Source organism: Amblyomma americanum, chromosome 4, assembly GCF_052857255.1.
Source record: "Amblyomma americanum isolate KBUSLIRL-KWMA chromosome 4, ASM5285725v1, whole genome shotgun sequence".
Taxonomy (NCBI): domain Eukaryota; kingdom Metazoa; phylum Arthropoda; class Arachnida; order Ixodida; family Ixodidae; genus Amblyomma; species Amblyomma americanum.
This window is the reverse complement of record NC_135500.1, coordinates 113517596-113542008: the sequence shown is the minus strand read 5'-3', so window position 1 is coordinate 113542008 and position 24413 is coordinate 113517596. Positions and strand designations below refer to the sequence as shown.

General features: G+C 47.8%; 1 protein-coding gene and 1 non-coding gene across 5 annotated transcripts in view; both read left to right on the top strand.

The window, feature by feature from the left end:
* The first annotated feature begins 4226 nt into the window (after nt 1-4226).
* Nucleotides 4227-4299, top strand: TRNAF-GAA (transfer RNA phenylalanine (anticodon GAA)). The gene has a single exon. It is a non-coding gene; the product is annotated as a tRNA-Phe (tRNA).
* A 6721-nt stretch (nt 4300-11020) lies between these two features.
* The window catches only part of LOC144128225 (uncharacterized), a 46367-nt gene continuing 32974 nt past the window's right edge, over nt 11021-24413 (top strand). For 2 of the 4 annotated variants that reach the window (XM_077661455.1, XM_077661454.1), the window contains exons 1-3: nt 11034-11307; nt 17316-17479; nt 23366-23941. In XM_077661455.1, the coding sequence (XP_077517581.1) occupies nt 11280-11307; nt 17316-17479; nt 23366-23941 (768 nt within the window). In that variant the 5' untranslated portion in view covers nt 11034-11279. Of the gene's footprint in view, nt 11308-17315; nt 17480-23365; nt 23942-24413 lie in introns of all 4 variants that reach the window. The other 2 variants (XM_077661452.1, XM_077661453.1) reach the window with 2 other exon arrangements.

Sequence of the window (24413 nt, the reverse complement as noted above, 5' to 3'; positions counted from 1 at the left end):
TGACTTGCATGAAAAGACCGCGTTCGAAGGATCGTCTAGATCAAGGGCTTCTGATGGCTATAGTGCTTCTTTGAGCGGGCGCCGTAAAATGGGGTGAGATCAAGGATTGCCGCTTGTGCCCGGAGGACGGCCGTCCTGCTGTGCCCTCTTCGGATGACGTCACAAGGGCTACTGGACGTGCTTTCGGCAGCCGGACGTACTGCACTCTCGAGCTGAGGAAGAGGAAGCGGTGGCCTTACGCTATGATGTGTGTCCTCTCGACTCACGTTGGCTCAGTTCAACGCCGGTGTGTTCAGTGGTGCGTACGACGTGAGCGACGAGAAAACCGCGGACTGTGGACGTAGCACATTACCATGCATAGCGACTGTGCTGCTTTGTGTGTTGCTTCCCGGCGGTCACCTGTGGAGCCTACCCCGATCATGACCTCGCGTGTGTGATGTTAAAAAGTGTGCCTTGTCTTTTTTAATCTGCCTTCTCCCATCATCATCATCATCATCATCCCCCATCGTGACCCTCTTTTTTCTCCTCTTCCCGTTCTCCAGTGTAGAGTAGCAGGCCAGATATTCATTTTTCAGGCCAACCTCTCTGCCTTTCCCGTCAATAAACCCCCCATCTCTCTCTACCCCGGTCATATGCGGAAACGCGCAGTGTTTGCTCACACCACCGGAACTTCTTTCACCTATGGTCTGCGCCTTTGGGCACCGCAGGGTGTAACGGTGAAGCTCGTGTTGTGTGTGATTGACTGTGAAATGTGCTGCGAGTGTGGTGAACAAGAAGCAGTCGTGGGCGGGTGGGCGTGTCGCAGTGTCGCGAACGATTTTCCTGCGCAGTCGCAGTTTTGAGTACTTCGTGAGCGGTGATACAGTGACCGTAGATGCGGTGCTGCGTGAAAGAACGTTCTTCACCGGGGACCTTCAAGACGATGTCCGAAAGCGCGTGCACGATAGACTCAGACTTGTCCACAGTCGCGCACTGAGTGAGACCACAGATGTGTGCACTTCCTCATGGCAGTCAAAATGTCGGCCTGTGGAGAGCGAGTGCTGTTGTACAGAGAGCGACCGGTATGACAATAAAGGATCGTTTAAATCACACTTTGCATTTTGTTACCTTGAGGTACGCCTCCATCGACACGATGGTCTCCAGGACACGCGATATCAATAGCCCCGCACTGTATCAGTTGACCATCAGGGGTGGATTGGGGCGCAGAGAGCGGTCGTCCCATAATTAAATCCCCTCCCCTCAAGAGAGAGATCTTACATGGGAACCGGGTTCGAACCGACCTCGGCGGCCGCGTTTCGATGGAGGCGAAACGCAAAAGGCACCCGTCTGCTGTGCGATGCCAGTGCACGGTAAATGTCCAGAGGTAGTTGAAATTGTTCCTGAGACCTCCACTACGGCGCCTCTTCCTTTCTTCTTTCACACCTCCTTTATCCCTTCCCTTACGGAGCGGTTCGGGTGCCCACCGAGATATGTGAGACAGTTACTGCGTCGTTTCCTTTCCCCAAAAGCCAATTTTCAAACCATGCTGAACCCCATCGGCGAAAAAAAATTGTGGGGGCACCTAAGCAATTATGAAGTGTCTTGGGTGTCCACCGAGATATGTGAGACAATTACTGCGTCGTTTCCTGTCCCCAAAAGCCAATTTTCAAATTATGCTGAACCCCGTCGGCAAAAAAAAAAAATTATGGGGGCTATCTGGGCTGTCTGAACGCGAGACCCTCAATATGACAAATGCATTATTCATTAGCCGCATTACATACAACCTCCCATACCACATACTTACTCAGCGCCAGACACAACAGGAAAACATCCTAATGCGCACGACTGTCACCTCCGCCCTACGTCTTCCACGGGCGGTTAGCACGAAATGTCTCCTGGCCACTGGTACCCACAATACCGTGATCGAATAAATAGAGGCTCAACGCACCAACCAGTTAGTCCGCCTGAGTCGCACGGAAACAAAAAAATGCTTACTGCGACAGCTCCGTCTCAATCCACCCATTCCCACCCCAACAAGTCCTATACCTTACATGATTTCTCTGCGCACGCATGATCACATATATCAGAAGCCCCTACCGCGCAATATGAGCGCTAGCCCCCATCAGGGCAGGCGGCACGCTCGAGCGAGCTATTACACCAAGACATACAGCAATCGCTCCGATATACTTCATGTCTACGCGGCAGAAAATTCTAAAGTAGGATTTTTCACGGCAGTCGCAGCCTATGAAGACGGCACAGTGGGGTCGCCGCCACTATCCGAACTAATTCGCCTGCAGAGGCGGAAGGAGCCGCCATCGCACTTGCGCTGGCCCACTCCACCATTGACAAAAACATAACCGAAATTTGCACAGATTTCCAGGCCGCGTACCGCCACTATTTAAAGGACGTGGCGACGCTGGCCAGACGCCGTATTCTTGCCACAGACACCCCTCTCGACCGAACGGTGTCTTGGATCCCTGGGCATGCCTCGATCCCCGGTAAGTAGTGCGTTCATGCGCTGGCCCGAGAACTCTCCTTCCGGACCCCGGATGATCAGGCACCAAACCCCGCGCAAGAGGCCACATCGGTCCTTCGTACATATCATGAAATCACCACATTCTACAAACTTAGCCGCATGGCACTGCCACTACCCCACAGTACCTTGTCGCCCTTATCCAGCGCCACAAGGCGACAATTACAGACAGGCTGCTTTATTTCTCCCTACCGTCTCATGATTTCACCCTACCTTTCCTCCTCATTGTAACACCTGTGGCGTGCCCAGATCCACACATTTCCACTACCTTTGGTAATGTCCTTCCCCACAGGCAGTACCTCCCCCCCCCCCCCCCCATCCCCAATCCCACTCATTCTTCCTTGGAGGCTGCTTTACGGACCTGAGCGCTCAGCCCGCCGGCCAGAAATGGCTGGTGGATCGGGCTTTATGTGAAGCCCAAGCCCGTGGACTCCTGGAGCAGTAGGGTACCACTCTGGAAGATTTTTTTTCGTCTAATAAATGTGGTGTCCATCCATCCAACTATCTTAGTGAGTGGACACCTCAATCGCGCTGTGAGCAGGCGGTGGCGTCCCAACTAAAATTGAGGCAGTTATGCGCCTTTCCTCAAAACCAGCGGAAGGAATCCGTTGATTGAGGAAAGGAAATGCGCGTAACTGGCTCCCCGGCCCAGTGGACACCTCATCGGCGCTTTGAGAGAGAGAGAGAGAATAAACTTTATTTTGTTCTAGTTTTGTTCGTCTGCGGTGTCAGATGACTTGGGTCCTTCTTTCCTCCATGCTTGGGTCATTTTCTCTTGCACAGGGTCGCCTGCCCCTATTCCAGGGCTCCGCTGGATGCCGCCGCCAGCTTGGCCCGCCGGATTAGACCAATTTGGTTGCACCGGCGGTCGCTGGGCACATGGCGATGGGCACAGGTGATGACGTCAATTGCGTGCAGCGTTTCGGCCACGAGTTTCTGATGACGGCGGTGTTTTCGCAAAATGAGCCAAGTAATGCGCTCGCATTAAAGGTCCAAGAAATACATGGTTCAAATGGGACCCCCCTTCAATCATCTCCTCCAAGAGTGACCCATAAGCGCTCCCCTTATGCATCATGGAACACGGCCAACGCGCGACAAAACCGGACACGAGAACACGACAAAAACGAGCCGAGCTGCAGTTTTCGATTGCTGGCCGGCCGTGCTTCAAGATGAGAAGCGTTGCAACGTTTACGACATTCTTGCGTAAGTGGCGAAATTCCTTCAGCCATAGCTAGTGTAAAATTGGCCAGTCTCTATCCCTTCAGGGTTCTATCCAGGAGTCCAGCTAGCACGTGGTGGTGGTGGTGGAAAGTTCATTGCGGAAAAATTACAGCATTGCACTTAAGAGCGCAAATGCGAACGCCTTTCCATTTCCTCTGTCTACCTCCATGTTTTCTTTATTATATATTTACTTTATTTTATTTTTAATTTATTTTATATTTATTTTCGTTTTACTTTTTTCTTTTTCTGATGCTATATCATCATTGCATGTGACCGCGGGCTCAAAGTACTGTAATATAGTCGAGCAGAGCAAAGTGTTTGTTTGGCCCCTGGCGCGTCTTTTCTACGCAAACTTGCACGCACTTCGTCTGCATGGCGCCAACGTTGGAAATTTTGCAACGTTCACGCAATTCTTGCGTAAATGGAGCAATTCAGCCATTTTTTTTTGAGTCCCTGTATCTTACCTTACGGTACGCTCCAGCACCTCCGTCGTGCCGAAATAGCTCAGTTGGGAGAGCGTTAGACTGAAGATCTAAAGGTCCCTGGTTCGATCCCGGGTTTCGGCAGATGCTTTTTTTTTTTTGGCTGGCAGGTGCAGGGTGCTGAATGCTGATCACATGCATGATTGGTGACAGCGGACGCATGCGTTCACATCGGGGTAGTAGTGGGAGGGCTGGGAAAGTTAATTTTGAAAAAAAAAAAAAATAAAGTCCAGCTTTCTTCTTTTTCTCGAAGCGTAGGAAAGCGGGAGAAAAACGGCGTGGTCTAGTGGCCCTAATTACTCCGGTGAACTTTAAAGCATAAAAAAAATCGCATTGTGCATCTTGCTTTCCATTCGAGCCGAACCGGGACCAAAGCGCTACCAGAAAGGTTGCGCGATGCTGTACTACATGGTAACGCGGTTACACGTAACAACTTAAAAAGAATTTTTTTTTTTTTAGTCAGCTGCTCTGCCTTCGCTGCTGCTTATCCATGCATGAAAAGAATTGCTTCCCCAAGGGAGAAAAACGTCTGTGGTCCTTTCTTGCCCGGGAAACACTGCACTTGTGATAATTTCCGGAAGAATTCATAACTGCCGCCAAACGCGGTGATGATAGAGAAAATTAAAGGTGCGAATACATCGGAATGATCTCCTGCGTTGCAGATTCAACACTCACCTCATGAAATTTCTGTAAGTACTTAACCGCATAAGCTTCATTGGCCTAATCACGTCCGAAGCGAGCAATGTGCGTGGGCACAACCCAGAGTTCTGACGCCGCATATTGTTGACTATGATCCCCCACATCCAAATTCAGTTGCTTGCGTTGACTGCGACTATACCAGCCGCATCTGTGCTGAGCTCTCGAATAACCATCTAAATCTATGTAGATACACTCTCCTATATGCCTATGATGATCGTTTTCTATGGTAATGTAGAGGTGTGGAGGAATGACCCTATATATATATAGTCACAAAAAGTTAATAAAGCTTTCCCCGCGCACGTTTCCAGGTAGCAAAGAAACATTAGATTAATACTTTAAATTTGTTTTATAAGTTGTGTTAACGCTGTATGTTGCATTAGAACGTTTCATTTGTGTTAAAAAATAACCGACAACGTTAAACGTTTTATCTAAAGCATTAACATTCAAAGAACACATTGTTCTAATGCTGGCGATTAAGTCTTATCAAAATGTTAAAAATCAACCAATAATGTTATGTTATATAAGAAATATTAGTTTAACGTTTCAAATAAGCATTGTGTTAACATATCTAAACATTATTATAATGTCTTAGATTGTGCCCACCATAGATTCCATGTACAGCCGCATTATTTTGCTAGAAAACTATTACTCGTTGCCCACTATCACTTATGCGCCACCCATCAGTAATGACTGTATAACCTTGACCCTATGGTAACAATTCGGAGGTGAGTTGGTATTTTGTGTAGCTCAAGTGTGGCTCTCTTTAATCTTTGCAAAGCAATGAGTTGTATGCCTTCATAACTGACTGGTCTGCGTATGCTCGTGCAGGGTTGTTTTGCCATTTTCGAGAATGTTGCATTTACGTTGTTTAGATATTTAAAAATGTTAGGGAAAGGTTATTCCGGCGTTTATTTGTAACGTTATATACACGTTGGAAAAAAAAGGAGCATTAAGAAAAAAGGGCACTGAATTAAGGTTTAGCCAAAACAAAAAGTACAATATTGCTGTAATGTTTTGGTGCTGTCTGGGCTAGTCCAGCAGCAACTGGTAAGTAAGCGAAGCTGCCCGAGGAGCAGGGCAGCTTTTCTTCTTCGGTTTCCCTCACCACCTTAATTGTTCCGTGCGACCTCCGAAAGTGCACTTCGATGGTGGGAAAAAGGCAAGCCTTCCAATCCCGAAGGCTTCAAGCCAACATCGGTTCTAAGCAGCAAAGCTGCCCCCTCAATATATGATTTGTGGCAGCTCCTCATCAAGCGTGCTGCGACACTCTGGTGCAGTTTGCTCAACAGATGTTTCAGGACGAAAGCCTTATTTACCTCATGAGTCCACCGGAAGAGTCCGTTCGCAGGAAGTGTCCGTCTCACCTGTCAATCAAATGACGTCATCAAAACTAAAATAATTAAAGTATAATGAAACAATAAAAAGCCCATTAAAATCAGTAAAAATAAACATTAAAAGTGAAACAAAATAAAAGTAATAAAATATAAAACAAATAAAATAAAAAATAAAAAAATCAACAAAAAAATACCCCGCGTACTGCCATCGTGGAAAAAACTCGCGCTTGCTGTCGCATTTCTGCATGTAGGCATACTTAAGTGCCCTAGGAATTTTTTGTGCGTTGCACTGATCTGATTGTCGGCAAGGTTCCTCCTGATCTTGGTGCCGTCAGTTTTCCACAGACTACTCACGGATCTCATAACTTGATTCGATTGGCTGCTGGAAGTACTCAGATCAGACGGGATCCAACGTCCTCGTGTACAGACTGGGCAGATAACCCTAATGTCCGGCGACCACTTGTTAGAAACCTTGCAGTGTTCACCCGCGTGTGCATTCCTCGCAATGCCTTACCGTGGCTGCGACCGCAGAGAAACGTCTATCGGTACCACTCGAGCAAACAGTATACCTTTTGGGAAATCAAGGCACCAGGCAATGCTGGATATATGTGAACAAGAATTGATAAAAAAAGTGTTTCCGGTACCGAACTTGGGGATTACATCGATATAAATTACGTGAATGTTCTTGTTCCGAATATTTTTAGAACGTTTCCAGTATACCCAGAAAAAAAAATCCTAGCTTCTTTCCGGCGTTCAAAATTTCAGAAAATCTCTGACCGGGGACCTCGCCGATATACTGCTCGCTGTAAAAAGTAAACTGACAGCCATTCTAAGCGCTATTTAGCTGAAGACGACCATAAGACGAGAAATTTGATCTGCGCCGCGAATAACGAACTGTCCCTAGTGCGAACTGACAGATCGATTGCTGTGCCATTCCTCCGGCATTTCCGAGCCTGCCTGCATAGCGTGACTACAGGTGGCGCACCCTACCGAGTGCCCTCTTGCTCCTCCACGCGGCCCGGGTATATATTCTAGGCACTATAGCCCGGGCTCATTCGGACGCCATTCTCATGAGCCAGCATGGTTAGCCCCGGAGTTTTCGGCGACGCCTTTCAACGAGAAGGTCTCGCACTTCAATAGAGTTAATTTCTCGAAATGTTATCACCGGTAAAACCAAAAGCGCTTGAAGTTGCTTCGATTTAGCTTTCGCTACGCCCGCGCTGACGCGCAGCGTGACTATACAGTATTGTGCGTTTTTATAGTGAAGACTTTCAAAAATTTCCCCGCCTCAACCGCTGGCTCATTTGCGGTGAAACTGCACACAGAGCTTGCGTATTATGGTAACTTTTGTATCGTAGCAAGTTTGACAACGGTACTTACTGAGTTGAGCCGTGCATGATGCGAAAACGTAATCGTCTACGTAGAGACCACCGAACCAAAACAATAATAATAATAATAATAATTGGTTTTTGGTGGAAAGGAAATGGCGCAGTATCTGTCTCATATATCGTTGGACACCTGAACCGCGCCGTAAGGGAAGGGATAAAGGAGGGAGTGAAAGAAGAGAGGAACAAATAGGTCCGTAGTGGAGGGCTCCGGAATAATTTCGACCACCTGGGGATCTTTAACGTGCACTGACATCGCACAGCACACGGGCGCCTTAGCGTTTTTCCTCCATAAAAACGCAGCCGCCGCGGTCGGGTTCGAACCCGGGAACTCCGGATCAGTAGTCGAGCGCCCTAACCACTGAGCCACCGCGGCGGGGCAACCAAAACCCGCAAATGACGTTTTTTCGCTGAAGGGCGGCAGTGGCGCCATCTGTTTTCGGCAGTGGAAAGCGTCACGACAGCCGAGACGAGCATTGCAAACAATATTCTTTGAAAGGTAAGTTCTGATATTTTTTTCCGCTCAATTAGCCGAAAATGTTGTAAGCGCTTCAGTTGAAGCAGACGAAACGGCCGAAACGGCATATTCAAAGGACCCGCGCTTCTTGCAACGCTCGCCTCGGCGGCCTTGTCTACGTTTTAGACTGCCGAAAACAGCTGGCGCCACTGCCGCCATTCAGCGAAAAAACGTCGTCTGCGGGCTTTGGTTCGTTGATCTCTACGTAGACGATTACGTTTTCGCATCATGCACGGTTCAACTAAGTAAGTGTCAGCGATAAAAACGCACAATACTGTATTGTGGGTTTTTATCGTGAAGAATTTCAAAAATTTCCCCGCCTCAACCGCTGGCTCATTTGCGGTGAAACTGAACACAAAGCTTGCGTATTATGGTAACTTTTGTATCGTAGAAAGCTTGACAACGGTACTTACTTAGTTGAACCGTGCATGATGCGAAAACGTAATCGTCTACGTAGAGATCGGCGAACCAAAACCCGCAGCCGACGTTTTTTTTCGCTGAAAATTGGCAGTGGCGCCATCTGTTTTCGGAAGCGGAAAGCGTCCCGACTAGGCCGCCGAGGCGAGCGTTGCAAGGAGCGCGGGCCCTTTGAATATATATAATATAATTGTTTTTGGGGGGAAAGGAAATGGCGCAGTATCTGTCTCGTATATCGTTGGACACCTGAACCGCGCCGTAAGGGAAGGGATAAAGGAGGGAGTCAAAGAAGAAAGAGAGAAATAGGTGCCGTAGTGGAGGGCTCCGGAATAATTTCGACCACCTGGGGATCTTTAACGTGCACTGACATCGCATAGCACACGGGCGCCTTAACGTTTTTCCTCCATAAAAACGCAGCCGCCGCGGTCGGGTTCGAACCCGGGAACTCTGGATCAGTAGTCGAGCGCCCTAACCACTGAGCCACCGCGGCGGGGCACCCTTTGAATATGCCGTTCGGCATTTGCGTCTGCTTCAACTGAAGCGCTTACAACATTTTCGGCTAATTGAGCGGAAAAATATCAAAACAACTGATTTAAAGAGGCTTTACCTTAATAAGAATATTGTTTGATCTCTTCTTCTGCCGAGTGGCTTATCCAATTCAGCTCATTTCGTCTGCTTTCGGGACTCTCTGAAAGCATCGGAATTGGTTTGTTTTTCAGTGCTCTAATTTGATAATAGAAGCAAATGCCGAACGCCATATTCAAAGGGCCCGCGCTCCTTGCAACGCTCGCCTCGGCGGCCTAGTCGTGACGCTTTCCGCTGCCGAAAACAGATGGCGCCACTGCCGGTTCTCAGCGAAAAAGCGTCGTCTGCGGGTTTTGGCTCGCCGATCTCTCGTAGACGCTTACGTTTTCACATCATGTGCGCCTGAACTAAGTAAGTACCATTGTCAAACTTCATACGATACAAAAGTTACCATAATACGCAAGCTCTGTGTGCAGTTTCACCGCAAACGAGCCAGCGGTTGAGGCGGGGAAATTTTTGAAAGTGTCAGCGATAAAAACGCACAATACTGTATAGATATATACTATATACTATATAGATATATGTTTAGAGACGGAGTTATGGACAGCTCTTGGAAGAGACTATTCTGTTTAAGCCAAGCCTTTGTCGAGCTCTATTCGTTAGCAGAATGGAGGTCAATGCTGTTTTCCCACTGAAAGGGCTTGGGAGAGGGGAATGCAGCGGCCTCGTACCCCATCAAGAGGCGCCGTGAGTGAATAGAGGGAAAAGGATCGAACTATAAAAGTTAAGTAACCGAGAAAGAGGCGCCGTATTGGGGTTCCGGATAAGTTTCGACCACCTCCAGGAGTTTTATAACGTATCTTTCACAGCACGTTCTTCCGAACTGTGCCTTTACATCAGGCAATACAAAGTGGTGGTCTGAGCGCGATCGAATTGCATTTCCTTGTTAACTGAACCTGGCGCAGGCGCGTATTTATGGGTTACTGTCGGAGAAAGAGGTTTCGGGGGTGTTCCCATTTGAACCATGTATTTCTTAGGCCTTTTTATAGTCGAAAAATAAAGTTCAGCATGGTTATACTCTCTGAAATTCCGCGCTTGGGGACGACCACCCTCTCCTGCACCATTAAATCCGCCCTTGACCTGGCGTTAATCACAATAATGCTGGGAAACGGTTTTCTGCACGCAGGCCAGCATCACCAGCACCGGGTTTTGCTGTAGAGTCGCACGGGCACTTGTAGTGTGCCCGTTATACTCGATCAGTTTTCCGCACGTTACTATCGCACTCGGGTTTGTCTAAAAATTCATTTGCACACAAACCTGCTTACAAGAGGAAATGCGAAAGCCTTTCCGTGCCCTCTCTTTCTACCTCCATTTTTTCATTACTCTTTGATATTCATTTTTAGTATTCTTTTATTTTATATTTTTTTCTTTTGTTTCTTTGAATTTCTCATTTATTATATTTTACTTTCTATTTATTTTTTCGTTTAGTTTGATTGACAGGTGGAGAGGACACTTGTACACGCTTCCTGCGGACAGGTATTGCGCACACTCATGAGCCAAGGAAGGCTTTCGCCTTAAAATGAACGCGTGTTTCCATACAAAGTTTGGAGCCTGAAGAAAAGCGTACTCAAATCACCCGCGCCGTCGAAAGAACTGTACACGTGACCACACGCAACGGTCATTGCGTCCTCGCAACGGTTTGTAATGGCGTCCGAGATTTCCGCACTGTATTTAATGCATTCCTTGACGCATGTGAAGCTTCTACGTCGAGTAGCTCGTCACAAATCACGTGCTGAGCGTCAAGAAAAGAATAAGCAAGTGACACGAAGCTCAAAACAGTGGTTATTAATCGACCAACGTACCATACAGTAATCATCATCATCATCAATCAACTAGGGAACCGAAAAAGGGGGCTTTCGCGCTGCTTCATTCCCTAGGTCCGCACTTCGCAGCCATGTAATCGTATGCATCCATGAAGCTGATCGCTTGGCGGCCGGGTTTTGATTTTACGACGCTTCCGCGCAACTGGGTCCGTTGTCGCTCGTGTCCACCATGGCAGCAGCCCGACCCGCTGCGGCGCCGGCCTGAGGACCCGGCGCGCCCGCATTGGACTGCCGCGACGAGTCCCGGAGAGCCGCCGCAGACGGCGCTGGCACAGCTTCGCCGCCCGCCCTGCTGCTTGTAAACATGGCGGACGCCGTCTCTGTCAGACGAGGTGAGCGCAGATCGCAGCCTTTTCCAGCCTGCGCGTGGGAAGGCACGGCCGCGTCGAGCGCGATCGCCAGACGCGGCGGCAACGTGGTTCCCGTCCTGCCGTCGGATGTCCGCGCGCGAACGTTGTCCAGTGCGTGCGTGTCGCGGCTTCGCCGTCGATGCGTGTGCCGCCAGTGCGCCGCGCCGCTGCTCGAGTAGCGTGTATTGGCCAGTGTTTCCTTGCTTTGTTTCGAGGCGGCCGTGTAAACTGTGCGTGGCTCGTAATCTGCCGATAAGCTTCCGATCCGAATCCCGAGCGCGCGAAGCAGGCGCAGCCGCATTAACTGCGGAGCTATCGCGTTTGAAGCGGCGGCGCTTCTGGGGCAAAGTTTCCGTTTTTTTGCTTGTTTGCTTTTTGTCTGTGCGAGCGCTTTCTGCAGTCGGTCGGTGTCGAGCCAAAGCTGTACCCGTTTTTTTTTTCTTTTTTCGTACTCACTTGCCCTCGAGCACACACAGACAGAGGCGCGAGACGAGGTATATACTGCATTCGCGATATTCGCGGATCGGGAGCGACTTTCGACCGCCGCGAAAGGCCGGAGCCAGTCCTCGTTGTTTTCAATCGCGCCGCGTCAAGTTTCGCGGAAGTCTTGCGCCGCGTGCAGCTGTGCGACTAGTTTGTGAACGACTGCCGATAAAAGGTGTCGTTATGCGTCTGCACCGTTGTTCGCTTTGAATTTTCAGCCTCGCGCCGAGTGACGAAGGGCAGGAGGTGCCCAATAGTCGGTTAGAGATGCACGTGTCAACAAGTGTGCGCTCTCGTAAAGGCTCGTGCAGCCGTGCATTCATATTGTTGGAAGACAGCGAATAACCAGAAATGGTTTCTTTGTTTTTTTTCTTCTTTTTGAACGTAGAACAGGTGTTAGCCCTTTGTTTGGAGTCCTTTGAAGCCGTTGCTTAGGCGAGCTGACAGGTGGAGTCGGTTTTTGAAATTCTTGTTGTAACGGTTTAGTGAAATTAACTGGATACTGCTTTTTGGCCTTGCCTGTGAAAAAAGGATTGCTACGAAGGCGTCATACTTGATGCTACATGGCACACAAATAACGTTTTCACATTTTTCACATCATTTGAACACATTTTTCGGTTGTCACTTCCTCACATTTACTTTATTCAAACACAGGGATGAACGTCAGGTTTGTTGAGTACTGTGAGCTGTTTTGTATTAAAATGGGGAGTAATGTTTTTACTAAATGTTGCAAGTAGCATCAGTTCAACAAAGTTACGCATCATATATATTGTACAGTGGTGGCATGAATATTTAGATGGCGTAATTAGACTTTGCCTCATTTCTGCGTGTATAAAAATTGGTCTGTATTGTTTTAAGCTGTTAGTCTCGGTTGAATTCTCCCAGCCCGATTCTGGCCCTGAGTGATTTAGTATGTACTCACCTCAAGGTATTCTTTGATCCTCAACGTGCACCTTCTGAAGTAGCCATTGTGAAGAAAAATAATTGCAGGAGCTGTCTGAGCAGTAACTGCAGGGATGTGGCTGTTTTTAATTCCTTTGTTCAGCCTGCTGTTCTCATGGAAACTTTGGTGAGGTGTTATTTGGATTTGATTCCGTGCCTGCAGTTCTTCAGCTATTATGCCACCTGCCTTGGCATTTGAAACGTTCGCACACTCTCCTATCATTCCATGCCTCATTCCATGTGTAGTTCTGACCTCTTTTTCTATTTCATTCATATAGTACTGATATTAGTGAGGGCTCCTGATCACATGTTGTAGTGTACATCTTCCAGAAAACGCAACGGTACTTGTGGAATGTATGAGCTGCCTCAATGTATTGGAGCAGGAATGGTGTTTGCCACCCTAGCCATGATTCCTGCACGGTCAGCTGTTTAGGATATAGAACAAGCCATTTCTCTTTTTGGTCCTTGTTCAGAGTTGCTGTTTCTTCAGAAGACACTGTCTACAGGAGCGTCAGCTATTGACTTCAATACCATTGATCACCTGGAGATCCTACAGGGGAGTGTGGTGTGTGTAGCCTTATTGATTAGCAGGTTTTTCAAAGCTTCCCACGGGTCATAGGTTTTGGTGATGGGAGCAGAGAGGCGACTCCAGTCATTCATAAGTGTTCGATAGGAAAGGGCATGAGAGAGAAAGAGTACGTACCTTCAGATGAGCTCTGACCAAGGTGACTTGTTAGGTGGTTGAAATGGCAGTTCATGTTTAGTGCCTGAGTCGACCAAAAACCTCGTCTTTGGCGCTCTTTGGACTTAGATGCCCTTGCGCCATAAAAGCCTAGCATCATCATCATCAGTTCATGTTTAGCTGTGTACACTAGTAGCAGGCCATGTTTTTTTCAGTCTCTTTCATTTCGATGTGTTTTCATCCAGTGTGAGATCATGAGTCACAGTGTCTACACATTGGGCCATGGCTGTGAGTGCTCTCATGAAAGCTGCGATGTCCATGTATTACAGCCGCTAGTGCCAATTCTTCCTTTAGTTACATTCATAGAGGGCAGCAGCATATTAATCTCCATGGAAACGGATGACCAAAACACGTGGGCGCGGGGGGTTCTCAATGGCATCTGTTTCGTACGCGGACTGGTCTAAAATTGGGCCCGTTAGGGGAGGTGGTGGATGTATCGTTGTCCGGCTGCTCTGCGTGTGGCCGCATGCCGCGCTTGACTTGGGTTTTCGTATACCATTTCTTTGCTGTTGTGGCATGTTAAAATTGGTCACTGCTGGTCAACAATGGTCACTGCAGCACTGGGCCAATGTAGGGAGAAGAGAGAACATATTTTTCATGGTTTTATTGACATATATCCTTCCCATTACTTCCGACCTAAAAGACATATTTCTCAAAATACACTCTATGTTTTGATTTCGATGGGGGGACTTAGCGCAAGCGAAACAAGGACACGAGAAGGACATAGGACGAGCGCTAACTTGCAACTGAAAGATTTGAAAGCAAAATGATGTGCTTGAGGAATGAAACGCGCATGCCCAGCTATCCACGGATTTGAGGAGGGGCTAGATGTCATGATAAACTGAACTAAGATAACTTGCGGGCTAAAAGTGATCAAAGGAACATAGAAAAAATGGGAAGCACCTCCTGTACCTTCAAACGGCCACACCGAAGAGATTACTCAGCATTTAGCAACTTAAATTCTTTCTTGAGCAAAACAACCGATATGTGTCACTGATGCTCTTATCGCTTCTCAACTTATGAATTAGTGACGCTTCAAGAAGCTCCCTGTATTACTGTATATATCTATGTTACAGCATTCCGTACAATAAGGCTAATGTGCGTACATGTGCCAGAGGTGTTCAGTTTATCTCAAACAGCGCAGCCTACACTGTCAGTGCATCATTCACGCAATACATGTGAAATCATTCCGTTCATACTGTTCACACAATACAGAAGGATTGTTCTGTGCACAGTGAGTGCACACAATTGAATGCATGCATGATGTATGTACCTTACAATCGTCATGAGCCTGACTACGACCACTGCAGGGCAAAGGCCTCTCCCATGTCTCCAATTAAAGCTGCAGCCACTGAATCCCCGCAAACTTCTTAATCTCATCCGCCCACCTAACTAAAATTGCTTCGTATTTATGTAAACGCGTTAAAGCAAACCACTACCATGCTATTATGGCCTTCACTGTGCAGCTTATATATGTGACACCAATAGAATTCAATTCAGTTAACATACAGTTGCATAATCAATTTCCACATTGTGCTGAATGTTCTGTGGACCAAACAAGATGAATGCTTTGTCAATAGCTGGGACTACCCCAGCCCTGGAATGAGTGGTGACACCCGAGAAAGCAAGCGCAAGTTGCAGTTCCCATCATATCCATGTGGGTCTTACTGCACTCTTTGCAATTTCGTAGGTCTCTAGTACCAATCCAAGCAGCACTGCTACTATTGCAGCACCGACATCACTAACACATGAACAAACACGACGCCAAAGTGACTGTGACTGGCACCGCAAAGCAGGCAGCAGCGCCCGAGATAATAACGCAAATGATAGGGCAGTTACAACGGCGGTGCGGGTCAGAAATTCAAAAGGGAGAGAGAGAGAGAGAGATCTTATCTCCTTTCAGAAATTCTTGCGGTTAGATTTTGTTCTTACTACAGACAATAGAGCCAATTCTTTCTTCAGTTGCGTTTCTTTCTTCAGTTTCTTCAGTTGGCAGGGGCGCAGTTACGCCTTCAGTGGAGGTTTCTCCAATTAGCTGGGACTGAAGTTGCTCGTGCTTTCCTCCCCCTGATTGGGCTTTGACATCCAGCAAAGCACTTCACTTTTGTACTAATTATTACTGCAGTTCGCCTTGCCGTCTTGCTTTGAAGATGAAAACCTCAGCATCTGCAGTTGATGTTTCATCATGTGACATGCACCGTGTGTTGCCTGTCTGGTTACCAACAGTCGGTGACCAATTTGTTTGTTGGTATACTGTATATTGGTGCCCTCTGTTTTCAGGTTTGGTTTTTATAAAAAATTCATGGAGGTTAAAATTTGGGCAAACATTTTTGAGCTCAAATATGCGTAAAAATTGGGTTATTCAGCTAAAATTTCCATAACTCAGTCTTTTTTTTGGTCTTATTTTGTAGGAAAAGGTGTTTATATACTTTGTGGACGATGTGAAACATCTTATTTTTCCACTTAAAAACAGTGAACCACATCAGCTCCTTTTAACTCATCTATTACATTTATTTCGTCGAGTACATTACCAATCACCTACGCAGCACCTCAGCATTTGTGCAAGACCTGCCAGCTTACATACACTGTGAAACAATCCATTCAGTGTCACAGCGATGATTTTGAATGCACGAGAGCCTTGGAGCTGGACATAGTTAGGTAGCCCACTAGGCCACTACATCATCCTCTTCTCCTACAGTGATTATCCGTAACAGTTCTGATCAGATTTTTTGGCTAATCGAACATAGATGATCCCCTCCTTGAAAATCCTATGTAAAAGAATAAGAAAATTTGCACAGTATGTTGAACTCTAATTTTGCAGGTCATTTAATGCATGTAACAATGGTCGTTCAATATATGCAATGGCTTGCCGCAGTCCACCTAGCGGTGCTCTTCGATCACTTTTTGCACTCGGAAACGTGTTGACGTGTTGGGGTGGCCTTGAAAGTGGCCTATGGTCTTTTGTATTCATTTTCCACTCCACATCACTCTCATGCGGTAAAGCCAACCCACGTAAAACTTGGCGGCGGCCCTTGGGTGGAAACTGACTGTACCTTCTTAATTTTAATGAATGATTGTTCCGTTTGTAGTTTACTGGTAACCGGATTAGACATCCTATGATAAGCAGTGGCTAGTTCTAGAGCATCGTCCGCTGCGGCTTTGGTGCAAAGGAGGTTAATTAAGCCGAGCAAAACCTAGCGAGTGGTACACTGCCACCACACCAGCGGGCGGCACATTGCCGCAAGAAGCATGCCACTAGCGTGGGTGCAATGTATTCTTGCTTCTAGGTTATTGCCATTTCCATACTTCTAATTATTGATATACCAAACTATTTCACGATCCCCTTCGTATTTTACTTATTTGGGTTCGAGTGTATCTAACGTAAACATGATATGCATCCAGGGGAGATTGTGAATAATTTAGATGCTGTTAAAAAGGTCTTCATACGTAACGAAAAAAAAGTTGATTACAGCAGAAATATTCACACTCTCTTCTTATATGTCTGAAAACTTGGCTCTAACCCGCTGCATGACTGCACTAGCGTGATTGACTTCTTTTAATAGCGTTGTTATACGTTCTCAATGAATGCAGCATTTCTGCTGCTAGGGGATGCTGCTTGACTGGAAGTCCTGTTGCGATACTTAGGGCATTGTGTGTGGTCGTTCTGTGTTGCTCTATGCTCTATAAGGGAGTTTGTAGAGAGTGGGTAGGGGTGACAGATGTTGCAACATGTGCACATTATTGTCTCTTGCTGGTGCAGTTTACAGCTTACTTCATTTGACCATTTCTCTCTCTCTCTCTCTGTCTGTGTGGTGGTAAGCAGAACCGGAAGAGGAAGAAACGGCGGCAGGTGATACGGAGGCGGCACCGGATGCCATGGCAGCTGCCGACCTGCAGACCACGCCGGCGCAGGCAGCTGGGCGCCGCACGCGCAAACCCGTCCAGCCCCTGGGGGGCGTGGTGACACGGAGGACCTCGGCTCGACAGGTCAGTGCAATGCTACCCTACTGTGTGCGACATTGTGTGAGCCTGGGGGGCTTAATGTGTGGGAAAAACTGCACTAGACACAGGAGGGAGTCACATACATGACGCAGCAGTTGAATTGCAGTTGAGAAATATGTGGTGTTTTATTAGTGTGCCAACACTAATGCTTCCTTCAGCCGAAAAGCTGTTGTCTGTCAGTCAGTTTGTGCGGTCTCCAGTCCGGTCTTCATAAGCTGATGTATACACACTTCGCAACCTGCACACCAGATTGTGAGCAAACTGACCACTGTGGCAGGTGGAGGTTGCTTGGGAAGAGCAATCTGGGTCGCACAAGCCCCAACTGGTGGCAGCACCTGCCTTCGCAGGGCAGTGGCACATCGCTTAACTGCTGCACCAATGCGCCTTGAGTGGTATGAAGAGCTCAGGGACCTATAAATGTAAAGTAGAGAATGACCACTTCCGCATGTGTGGGCATTGACCCATTACTGCTATCTGAACAACTTCCATGCATGAACAATGAATCCGAACACCGAAACCGAAGTGAAAACGAAAGTGCTGCTGGACCTAGTTTTCGTTTGACCTAACTACACAAATCGAACATCATTTTTTTTACATATGTGGGGAAAACAACAACAAGAACAGTGATGTGCTGGAAAACAAGAAATTTGTATCTGTGATACAATTCCTGCAAGTCTCATGGGGTAATTAAACATATTTGTGTAGCCCAAAATTTGTATAATCAAAGAATGGAAATCCTTTCTTTAAGCATGGGAAATGCATTCGTGCAAATTAATTTATGGTCCATAGCGACCAGCTGCCAGAAACAGTACAGTCGCCGACCAATTTTTCGGACTCGAAGGGACCCGAAAAATGGTCCGAATAATCGAACAGTCCAAAAAATTCGGGAAGTGCAAAAAAAAATCAGTTTATTGAGATGAAATTGGCTTAAAAAAGTCACTGATTTTACGTTGCGGCAAATTCCTCTTGCTGGTGACGATCTGTGCATGTATTTTCGCCAATGTTGTGCTTTCACTGTATACGCTAGACAGCAAGGTCACGGCGTTTAGTTGAATACTTCCCACGCTTCTTTGACAGACCCGGCGGCACTGGCGGGGCCATGTCCACAACCCGAGTGTCCACCACACCGCTTGTCAAACACACGCAAAGACAAGGCACTTTTTGTTCAAAGCGGTGAAACCGCCGGATGCAATCACAAAACGTTGAACGGATGTAACTTTGTGAAGACGCGGTCAGAGAAGCCCAAGTGACGAAACGGTGAATGACTAACGTATGAGACCCGCCGCGGTGGCTAAGTGATTAGGGAGCTGAGCTAGTGATCCGGAATACCCGGGTTCCAACCAGACCGCTGCAGCCGCGTTTTGATGGAGGCGTTTCTGCGTTTCGATGGAGGCGAAACGCAAAGGCACCCGTGGGCTGGGCGATGTCAGTGCACGTAAAGATCTCCTGGTGGTTGAAATTATTCTGGAGCTCTCCACTACGGCACCTCTTTCTAACTTTCTTCTCTCGGTCCCTCGTTTATCCCTTCCCTTAATACGCGATTCAGGTGTCCACTGAGCCCCAACAACCAATTTTCAACGTGTGAGACAAGCGATAACTGCCCGCGACAATGTTGGCGACAAAAGCAAGTTGACGGCGATAACAATACGACTGCCACCTCGAAGTGTCAGAGATTGCAGGGACCTCTACTGGCAAAAATGAGGTACCTAAAGTATGTCAAGCCAATCCAACTGCGGAGTAAATCCACCTCAATCCAAGATGGTGCCTTTTGCACCTGCGAAAAGCCGATAAGATGGCCGATTTGGCCCGCTGGCGACTGAAATTAGTCCGAAAAATCAAACTTTCGAACTTTTAAAGTCTCAAATATCCATCGTGAATATGTATGCGCTTCTATGGGGTGACTGACGGTGCCTCATCGAAGTCCGAAATATCCCAGAAGTCCGAATTACTAGAGTCTGAATTACCCGTCGGCCACTGTATACCAAAATCCGAACATATGCTGCTACCTCACCACGTTACTGCTGGTAGTTGCTGCTGGTGCATTCGTATCAACTGTAGTAATGCAGGACTGTATTTGGAAGAACTGAAATTTAGCTTACTAGGCACAACACAGTTCGGCTAGGGAATTTATGAATTCATATCATACTGACATTCTTATCAGCTACGATTGTATCACTAAAATACTGCTATACTTGAGAACCGCAACACTTCTTACTTCAATGCTTGGGCTCCGAGCTTGCTCTGTGGCTTTCACCTTTCTATGAGCCGCACTGACTAAGCCGAAACTGATAGTTTGTAGACCACAGCTGGTAGTCTACTTGTGACAAAATCTGTGGTCTCGTGCTGCCCCCATCAATATGCCTGCCATCCCGTATGTGCTTGGGTCACGCTTATTTCGTGTCTTAGCTGCACACTAATGGTGGGGCAACACTCCAGGTCTCTTATTATATGCAGTTAAATCTCGATATAACATCCTAGTCAAGATCAAGAGGACGAAATGGGCTGGGGCAGGGCATGTAATGCGAAGGCAAGATGGTCCTTAAGAGCAACAGACTAGATTCCAAGAGAAGGCAAGCATAGCAGGGTGCAGCGGAAAGATAGGTGGGTGGACGAGAAGTTTGCGGGGATAGTGACTGCCACTGTCACAGGTGAGGGTTAAATAGGGAGATACAGGAAAGGCCCTTGTCCTGCTGAGGGCGTAGTCAGCAGGCTGTTGTTGTTGTTGTTGATGATGATGATAATAACAATTGCAGTGGTAAAAGCTTGCAATTTTTTGTTACAAGTTTTCGTTACATACAGTTTTCATGAAACTCAAAAGGACAATGCAGAACTGAAACTAAAATAAAAAATAAATGTATGGAAGACAGCATTGTAAATGTTTGCAGTAGGCCCCACTACTCAAAGTATAGAAGATCCACCCACCCACCCACCCACTTATGTACACACCCATGCCCACCTTCCCGCGCTTCAGACCCATGTTATGTAGTTCCACGTGATTGCAGGGTGGCGCTGCACAGCTCACAGCAATAAACATGGAATGATGCAGTTGCAAAGCCAGTAGAGGCTAATGGAGATACAAGGTGATAAAATGGTGCTCTCGCATGTGGCCTGACTGAGTAGTGGCAAACAGAATAGCCAACAGTTTGGTAGTTTCGCATTCTGGCGCCACGTACTCTCTGGAGGTTACCAGAAGTGTGCTCTCGCAGCCGTTCATATTAGAAAGCGACTGCTGGGGCAAGCGAGCTGGGTGAACGGCGTACAATTGACTTTTTCTTACCAGAAGCAATTCACAAACAAATCATACACTTTTTTTTTACACCACTTACTCACATTTTGCAACCACATATGGTGACGCAGCCGCGCTGATCTCCTCAAGGCTGCCCTGCGTGCACCCACGTGCATGCCGGTGTGCTTGTGCAGCAGGGAGCGTAAAATATGCGAGTGAAAGTATTTTTTTTCAAAAATCTGGGTAAAAAGTTATGGCGCACAAATTATGCGTGGGTGCAAATTACGTTAGTAAATGCGGTAGCTTTGTCTTGTTGTGATAAGTGCACGTGTATTTGTAGCTTGCTACTCTCTGAAGTCGTTGAGTTTTTTTCAGGGTCATTCGATAAGTTCCAACTTTCAGATAATTCGAACATTTTTCCCGGTCCCTTGGACATCTAATTAATGAGCTTTTACTTTACTTAGTAACTGAGCGATGCCATTATATTTTCTTGGCTTCAGCGTTTTGTTAATTCCCACTTGTGATCGAGGGCATTACACTCAACATTTGATAAGCCATGGTGCACATCTGAAGTATATACTGACATTTCTCAGTTGAAAGCCAGATGCAGGAATTGAATGTGGCACATATTTACTGTTACCGTATTTACACGATTGTAAGTCGACCTGTTTGTCAAAATTTGAAAATCCGAAGTGGGGCAGTCGACTTAAAGTTGAAACCAAAGCATCGCACCATAAATAAAGGCGAGACAAACGAGATGTCAGGCATGCTACAGCGTGGTTGCATTTTTGCTGCGTGGCTCCGTCGCATCGCTCTTAGTGCTGGCCTTGAGCACCTGCTATGTCAGCGTGCAGAACCGGCATCCCCTACCCCGCACGAGGCGGCTGATGGTGGTTGTCGATAAACAGCAAATCGGCATCAGCCCACTCCCCACACGTGGCCGCAGATTGCGTCTGCTGATAAGCAGAGGGCGGCCCGATAATGCATTCGCGTTCTCTTAATAGGCATCGTACAAGTTTTTTTTTGTTTACTTTCAACCCTGCACTCGGCGCTCAAGAAAGCATCGATATTTAATGAAAGGGCCACTGTTCCAGTTGCGGCGGAACCGCCACTCAGAACTGCAGCGGCGCCGGGGAGTGTCGGTAGCCGTCGGAAGAGTCGAAGCCGCTCATGCATAGTTTCTCTTTGCCTCTGACGCATTTGACTATTGCCGGCTGCGTTGCACAAGTTTTTAATGTAGTGCTTCGTCATTTTTGCTCCGGGTCCGGTAAACGGCCTCCGCCCGTTCACGACTACATTCAAGATGGCTGTCATTCTTTACGCCGAAGAAACGAACTGCGTGCCAGGTCGCAAGTTTGACATTCACAACGGGTGATACAGGCGTGGCAGCTGCAGCGAGGCAAAATTTTCAGCTGTTCCACGCGATGTCTTGATGTGGCTGTCTGCAAAGTGCGGGATTTCGATGCACGACGATGTTAGAATTACGAGCTGTGGGACCGCAGCAACGACCACGGTGGCAGCGCTAGTGAGGACTATGGCGCAAGTGTGGAATGTGCCCATGGGCACACCTGCGCACGGCAACCAATAGCGGCTGGCTATAATGCGGAGACCACAGGAGAGTGCTATCGCGTTGCATTATTAAAGACCGAGCACAAACGACCTCCAAGTTTTTTTTTTTTCAGAAATGTGATGTGGGGGGCTCAACTTACATTCGAGTCGACTTACAATCATGTAAATACGGTATTTTTTTTTTCTCAGTTTAAAATGGTAACTCCAATCCCTAGTTATATCAGAGTCAACTACCGCAACACCTTCGTTATATACAGTTCTCACTTACATGCACTCCAATAGGCGGTGGGGGGCATTGGGAAATTGAGAAACTTTGTAATATTGAGGAATTCAGTACATGAGGGTTCTCTACATCCAGGTTTAACTGTAGTCCTGCTGCTGTTTCCCCTTCCATGCAGAAGAAAGTGGCTACATTGTGGAAGCACCAGTTCAGTTGCGCTAGCCCAAATGGGTGCACGCACACATAGGGTTCCTGCTTTGTAAACATTGGGAGTATACTATATTTGGAAAACAGCTCAGCTCAGGTCTCTACTTCTTCCTGACTCTCCGCTGATGGCACTTCTTCAGCCATGGATAAGTTATTGTGAATGCATTTCTCATGTTTCAGTGTATATATTTTCATTGGGCTTTTGGTGTCACGAATATTTTTGTCACCCCATGAGAATTGTGTCATTGAGACTTCGTGTGGAGTGCTTTCCTGTTGTCATTTTGTGAATCTCTGTTATTTGTAGTACTCAGAGATTAATGCTTATTTTGAAGTACATGGCTTGTGGCACTAGCCCTGTGCTGTCTATGCATTTTAGAGCGCAGCTCTGTGTTCTGCGTCGCCGTCGGCATCATAGTCGTCGGTGTCGGCATTGCCCATGTGACCAGTTGTCCAAGTAGAAGGGCGAAACGCCACCGGAAGGTCCCGGAGGGTGGCTGGCAGCGTAACACCACCTACCAGTAGTGGCAGGCGGAGTGGAAGAGCTGCCTGAAATTTCACATTACTGACCACCCTAGCGTTACTGCCCACCTTAGCAAGTGCTTGACAGTTTGATTGAGCCCACTCATTGATGCCTGTGGTTGTTTGGCAGGTGGCGTCGTCGGCATCCCGTGGAAGCGCGACCGAGAGCAGCAGTACGCCGCGACAGGCCACACGCACCACCCGGCAGGCGGGCCCCCGCACGCGGGCCACGCCCACCGCGGAAGCGGACGCGTCGACGGCCACCCCACAGCGCAGGGGCGGCTGGAAGCGCAAGAAGTCCGACGCGGAGGAGCTCTCCACATCGGAGCCTGAGATGGAGCACGATGACTCCGATTCTGATCCGGTGTGGGTGCCAGACGCGGCGGCAAGCAAGAGTGGCGGGGCCAATGCGGATTCGGCGGCTGCGGCCGACGACAGCGCAGAGCCCGTGGCCAAGGTGACGCGTCGCGGGAAGCCGGCGAAGGCGGCCAAGACGAAAGCCGGTGCGCGGAAGAGCGCGGCGGCAGCGGCAGCCAAGAAGCCTAATGGGGCGAAGAGCAGCGAGGCTGGAGCCGGAGGAGGGGCAGGGAAAGGGAGGCGCGGAGGTGCGCGCAAGTCGGATACCTCAGGCATCGACCTCGGGGGCGGCAATGCGTCGCCAGATTCGCTCCAGCTCAAGGTGGAGCTGCCTGGTGATGGCGAAGAGGTCAGCATCCACCCTTTCTCTCCTGCATGTGTTCCTCTCCTATTTGCTCCACAAAGAATGCTGGCCTGGCAGCAGAAGTAGTGGGAAAATATTGGATATTGCTTCTGTGTGTTCACTCTTGGGGATATCGCTTTGAGCTGGTACCGCCTGAACCAGTAGAACCAAAGGAGGAAAAATTTTGAATGAAGGGTTGGGCTCACTTGCTGTCAGTGTCGGTCCTGTGCCCAATAGTTGCAAAGGCATTAAGGAAATCTGATAATGAGGCTCCAGTTGTGTAACTGCAATGTTTTCCTGTTCCATATTGCGCCATAGATGCACCTCTGTGCTGTCGTGGACTGCTGGGGTATTTGAAGAAAATTGCATCAGAAAACCCACTCTGGATGTCGGATAAGAGAAACAAATTTCTAAAAGGGTTTTCCTGAGGATTACTTAACGGATGGGAGGCATATATTTGCTCACTTGCTGGACGCTG